Source organism: Malurus melanocephalus, unplaced genomic scaffold, assembly GCF_030028575.1.
Source record: "Malurus melanocephalus ecotype Western Australia unplaced genomic scaffold, MMel_1.1 scaffold_351, whole genome shotgun sequence".
NCBI lineage: Eukaryota > Metazoa > Chordata > Aves > Passeriformes > Maluridae > Malurus > Malurus melanocephalus.
Genome location: NW_026623583.1, coordinates 791,880 through 798,486, shown reverse-complemented (window position 1 = coordinate 798,486; position 6,607 = coordinate 791,880). Strand labels below are relative to the sequence as shown.

The following is a 6,607-nucleotide window of genomic DNA, read 5'->3' as shown; positions in this document are numbered from 1 at the left end:
GTAATTGAAACCCTTGCCTCCAACTCACAATACCTACAGCAGGAAGGATTACTGACTGTGCTTGCAGCTCGCATTACAAGCGCTCTGTGCAGCGCTTTCAACGTGTCAGGAATTAGAGAGATGGCAAGGAATTGGGAAGATAAGCCCTACCAGCAGGGAAAGAGATGGATTTCCTGTGATGTAACGACTTGAAGGAAGGCAGGAACCCTCTGTACAGCAGCTGTTTGAAGCAGCTGCTATTAATATCGGGAATTGGAAATAGGAAGCACCGGGTAAAACCTCCTGCCAGCCTAAAAAAAGTCAGGCTGACAATAGAAGAAGAGGGATGTAAATGATAGAATGCAAAACGGGGAGGGTTCATTAATTCATTTCGGCCAATATAACATCAAGAAGATGGAAAGAAAGTTCCAGAAGGGTTCCTGCCACCTGTGGTCCCCAGGGAAGAGTCTCAGTTCTTTTTTACCCCTCCCTACAAAGACCAACACCAAATTTATTTGCTCCTGCACCCCAGCATTGGTGTTGAACCTGCTGCTCCCAAGAAAGCTCTGCAGAGCTCATCAGGACACCACGAGCATAGATCTGTGGTCAAAAATATTTAAAGTATTTAAAGCTCACTTGAAACAAACTTAGTTTTTTGGTACGTTTGACAAGGAAAGATGTGCTCCTTCTTTTTTTTTCTGTGCTGGATTCTTAACTGAGAGCACTGCTAACTTATTTTTGTGCACGAGAAATGAGTGATTCATTTAAACAGAGGATAAAAATATATTAGTCAGCTGCAAAACACAAACAAACCAACAAGCAAACAAACAAAAGTAGAAAAAGGCTGCTCCAGCCTCTTTCACATTGGCTTTAAACTATCTCAGAGAGCAAAAACCTTGCAGAGATACTCTGAAGCTGTACTAAAAAAAGAGGCTTAAACAAAAAGAGAATTCCATATTGCTGTGAGCAACTATTAGGATTTTCAGGATAGATCAAACACAGGCACAAAAGAAAAGAAGACTCACCTAAGTTTATGTCTTAGATCAATGAAGACAATAAAAATTACAGTTAAAGGACAAAAAAATCCCAGCCCGTAATGAGTTTTTAAAGCAAGGCTTAAGCTGCCCTGGGTTGCCTGCCCCACCCCAATCCTCTATTCCCTCACACAGCCTCTCCTGAGCTGTTTGGGGTCTCTGTGATAACAGAGTCTCTCAATAACCATTGATGAGGYTCATTCCCACCCCTCACAAGGTTCAGGGGTGCCACTCCTCCCTCCCCTTTTTTGGGGAGGCTCAGCAGGGCAGGCGAAACCAGGAGAGCTCCATTTTACCCCAAACCCAATCCCTCCTCTGCTCTGAATCCTTCAGCTCAGCCCTTTTCCCCTGCCTGATCAACACCCAAAAATATTTTACTGGTGAGAAGCAGAGGTTTACAGAGAGCTCTGAGGTGGGGAAAGCTGAAGAAGCTTTCATTTCTCCACGTGAGCCTTAAAAAGCTGCTGCCTAAATGGGAATACTTGACACGAGACTATGGGGTGGACTGCTGTTCATTTATTTTTCTTAGAAGCCAAGGTTGATCTAAAGCCCGTTCCCTTCAAGCTGGCTCCCTGCAGGGCTTTAAGGAAGTTGCTAATCTTGTTAGGAGCAGCAGGATCACTCTGCATTTGCATTTATTGGTGTGCAGGAGCTGCTGGGGATGGAGGCTCCGCTCTTCCCTCTGTGCTGACACTGCTGTGGAGAGGCCAAAAAAMCCCAAAACGCTCCTAAGGAAGTGGGAGCCCTATGGGGCTGCTGGGGGAAGGGTAAAAATCCCAAATCCTCAGCCTGTAATAGGGTAGGGAAGGAGGTGGGACATAAAACTGGGGTTTGGAGGGGATGGGGTGAGATGAGCAGCACTGMAAAAGGGCCTTTGATTTCTTATATGATATTCTTTGAAATGATATATTGTATTCTTTGATTTTTTGTATTAGATTTTTTGATATAATATATTACACTCTGATACAATATATTATATTCTTTGATTTTTGTGTTATGTTCTTTGATATAATAGATTATATTCTTTAGTTTTTAATATTATATTCTTTGATTTTTTATAGTCTATTCTTTGATACATTATATTCTTTGATTTAAAAAAACAATTTATACAGTATTCTTTGATATAATATTTGATTTTTATATTATATTCTATTTTTCATATTATATGCTTTGATATATTCTTTGATTTTTATGTTCTATTTTTAGATAAAATATATAATAATCTTTATTTTCTTGCATTATATTATTTGATATAACATATTATATTCTTTGATTTTTAATATTACATTAATATATTATTTGATTTTATATTATAGTCTTTGATATAATATATTATTTGATTTTTTTATATTATATTCATTGATATAATATATGCCCCAAAATGGAAGATTTTACAACACAGCACTGGATTTTCTACTCCATTACCTGTTGCTGTAGTAACTTTCCAAGAAAAGACACTGAGTTAGGGAGGAGGTTGGTGGTGTTATGCCTTGAAAGCATAAAAAAAAAAGTTCAGTCTCCAAAGTTTGGCTCCTTTCTCTTGAGATTTCATCCAACTCCCACTGAAGTCAATTAAAATTAGTGTTTCTGGAGTTTAGTGGAGCTGAATTAGGCTCCAGGCAAGGATGGCCTGCGGATGGGTGAGGATGAACCTGCAGTCAGCAGAGGGGGAGTGTTTATATCCCCTGTACTGGGGGGAAAAGGGATTTAAATAGGGCTGAGAGGGACCTGTGCTTGTTCCCAGCTAATAGGAAAATTCATCAATAGTCCCTGAAGCAATGGTGGGGAGCAGAMAGGGAGAGAGGCACAGAAACTTCGGGAAATGAAATCAGCTGGARCCCCCTGAGAACAGAAATCAGGACAGAAAAGGTCTGGTTCTCTTTTAGCAATTAATTAATTCACAGATTGACCTCCTGAAGAATGTCTGTGCAGCACAAAGTTGCTTTAACAGAGTTTTATTTTATTCTAYCCTGCACAGAGAACTCAGCTGCCTCACCTGCTCCCTGGGTTTTGGTTCCATGCCATAAAACCTTTTAAAAATCCTTCCTGGGAATCCTTTTGGAGCCTTGGCAGATTCAGGGATTCCCTTAAAGGGGGTCAGGGCTTTCTTCAGCCCTAGAATTGCCACCACCAGAACTCTGGCAGAGAATCTCCAAACCGCTTTTTCTTATTACTCATTTTAAAAATTTATTCCAGATTCTCTCAGATATCCCACCCTGGCATGGAAATCTGGGCATCCAAGTTCAGGTTCAACAACTCAGCGTGTTTTTTTTTTGCCCAAGGTGCCTTTGTGAGGTCTGGGTGAGGAGGAAGGTGAGAATTCCAGCAAACACATCAGGKATCAGCCCTTGGTGTTTTGGGAAATCGAAGAGAGGGCAAATCTTAAGTGTTTTTTCCACAGAAATGTTGACCCCATTTAATTGAACAAAGATTAAAGTACTCACCTTGCAAAGCTTCAGCATTTTCTGTGGAGTCCCCACCTTGCAGCTCAGAAACCTTAAAAAAATGACGTGGAAATCTGAATTTTGCACACTTTGGTCTGCTTGCCCAGACAGCCTGCAGTCAGCAAACCTTGTGCCTGAGAAGGAAAACAGCCTGTGTATCTCTGCCAGACACAGCAGRTCATGGCTACCGCCCTCATTTCTGATCCTTCCTGTTGGAAAACCCCTCCATGCCCAGATTTTCTTCTGTAAATCGATGCTTTCAGGTCCCTCGTGGTCCTTGGGAGGGAAATGTGACACGGTGGGGTTTTAATCTTGTGGCTGAGCACGTGTACCCGTGTTACACCGAGGATTAATTGCTGCATCCTCCAGGTTTACTGCAGACCACGGCAAAGTTTCCCATAATCTGCAGTAAAACGGAGCAGGATTTAGCCAAGTATAGAAAGTGTCATTGATTGCTCCCTGGAGATGCATCATTTCTAATGAGAGCCCTAAAATGTTGGAAGCTGATAACATAAAACTCCACAAAACTACTGGAGTTTGCAGACTTATTACCATACTGCTCCCATGCCGGAGCCAGGGGGGGGAAGCGACGTAAATAATCTTTTTGGAATGGGGTTGTTGATGGGGGAAATGTGTAAAAATGAAGCTGTTGGCTGAACGCTGTGCGCTTATGAATTATGCATTTAATTAAGGGGAGCTAAACTGGTGGATTTRGGAAGTTCTGATTTACTGTGGCTTGTAAAATCAGGGTTTGAGTCCTGCTGCAGCAGAGAGGGGGCTGGGGGACACCCTGGGAGATCCCACGCTGGGGGATCAGCTCTGAACCTGCTCATCAGGGCCCAAGGCTTGGCCTAAAAGTCTTTCCCAAAAGCAGGGAATGGTAAACTTACAGAGATATCTGCCTTTCCAGGGTGGGCTGGTCAAATAAATCAATTTTAAGTTGCCTGGGCTATAGGTCTACATTGCTGAGGTTTGTATTGTGGAGCATCGTGTGGAAAAATGGGTGAGGAAGTGAAAATAGGGCAAGAATCATGGAGCAGAAGGAGGTATGGAAGATAAGGAAATGTGCAATGATCAAAAACTAATTAAWCTCCAAAATAGTCATGCACAGCTCAGCTCCTCCCTCCATGAAAATCCAGCAATCAAGCTCCATGTTTCCAGTTTAATTTTTGCCTTATTCAGACTGRAGAAAAGAGCTGTAACACCGAGCAGCAATTTGCCCTCTGGATTTTCAGAGGGGAAGTGCCATAAACAGAAATTATTCCCCAAAGCAGYCTTCCCACGCCCCTACAGCACTGCCATTCCCACCCAGGAGCAGGCTGAGCAGGAAAATGAGAAACAGCAAGGGACAAAACCCGCTGTGACCTCCTGAAATGGCTTTAAATGGGCTAAAAACTCAAGCAATGCTTACCTGGCCTTGGCTAATCCCTGCACCCCCAGAGGTTTTCCCCACAGCCGCCCCGTTCCTCCCACGGGTTCCGCTGGAAGGGATGCATGACGTGTGTCTGGTGTTTTCTAGGCTTGTCCTATACGTGGATCTTCAACAATAATCCCTTGTATCTTCAGGAAGATAGCCGGCGCTTCGTCTCGCAGGCCACGGGGAGCCTGTACCTGGCCAAGGTGGAGCGCTGGGATGTTGGGAATTACTCGTGTGCTGTCAGCAGCGTTGGGGCGCAGCGCCGGGTGCGGGGGCCGCCCACCGCGCTCACCCTCCGCGGGGACGGTGAGTGGCCACAGGGGCTTGGCGTCCTTCAAAACTCACCTGCTCCTTCTGCAGGTGCTGGGAATGCACCCCCACGTGATGCCTGTGGTTTCTGCCTTTTTTTTAATACCATTTTATGTATTTTATATAGCCTTTTATGTATTTTCTTTATGCGTTCTTGTATGTACCCTTTATGCATTCTGTACCCTTTGCTTATTATTATTACTAATACAATTTCTATTATTATCTATTATCTATTATCATCTATTGTCTATTATATATTATCATCTATTCTCTATTCTCAATTAATTATCTATTATCTATTATCTATTATCATCTATTCTCTATTATCTATTATCTATTATCATCTATTTTCTATTAACATCTATTATCATCTATCATCTAGTATCTAGTATCTATTATCTAGTATCTAGTATTATCTATTATCTAGTATCTAGTATTTAGTATTATTTAGTGTTATTTATTATAACATGCTTGTAATTCTTGTGGCCTGCTATTCCAGCTCAGTTTTGGGGTTCTGCTGGGCACGAAGACCCAACATCCCCAGCAGGAGGCCGATGAGCCCTGTGCTGTCTCAAACTTGAGGTTTCAACCTTGGTTGAAGCTTTCTCTCTGAAACACATAGTGTAAACTGAGCCCTGGCCTCATCTGGGGGTGGATTTTTTAAAATAGGGGGACATGACTTCATTTTTTAAGTTTCTTATTGGAGAATTCTAGATAGATCTGCTAGTTTTTGGAGTCTATAAGAATTGTGTGTGTGTTATACGCTGGGTGCATCTTCGGTGTTCTCCACCTTGACAAGATGTGCACCCAGGATCCCATAAAATACTGAGGGAAAACCCCTTTATCCCCTTAACCCTGTCTGCCTCATAATTCAGAACTGGCCAATAAGGCAACACACAGAGGGAAAACACCACCAGGGAAGGCCGTGAAGTGGGACACGACCCCGCAGTGAAGTTTGAGATGAAGGCACCAAAAATGTTCTCAATGTCACTGACAACAGGACAATGGCACGTGGCACGTTCATATTGCCCGCCTCGTGCCCATATYGAGGTTTAAATCCCACAAATCTTTCTGAATTTATCATCTAAGCAAAGCTTACACAGCAAATCCGGAGAGCTGCTTCAGTCGAGAAACTCCCCTGCACACGTACAAAAACCTTCCCGGCAACATTTGTAATTAAATGTTCACCGGGAGAAACAGAGACCTGGAAATCTCTGTGCAAAGTTTGCTTTGTGAGTTTGCCCACCTAAATTTCAATATGCTCGTGCTGTTTGCAAAGCAGCAGCGACAATTGGCGACAAAACTCTGCACAGAATCGGATTTGTGGGATAAACAAAACTCAGCTGTGCGTYAGGGAATGATGCTTTCACTGTGAATTTCATTCAATTTCACCATTATTGAGGCTGTGCTGCTCCGTAACATCA

At 42.7% G+C, this 6,607-nt stretch overlaps 1 protein-coding gene across 1 annotated transcript in view; it reads left to right on the top strand.

The window, feature by feature from the left end:
- Positions 1 to 6,607, top strand: part of CNTN6 (contactin 6) — a gene marked incomplete at its 5' end in the record, with an annotated part of 54,822 nt that overhangs the window by 1,637 nt on the left and 46,578 nt on the right. Inside the window, 1 exon segment of the mRNA XM_057378264.1 lies at positions 4,977 to 5,180. Coding sequence (XP_057234247.1) covers positions 4,977 to 5,180 — 204 coding nt within the window.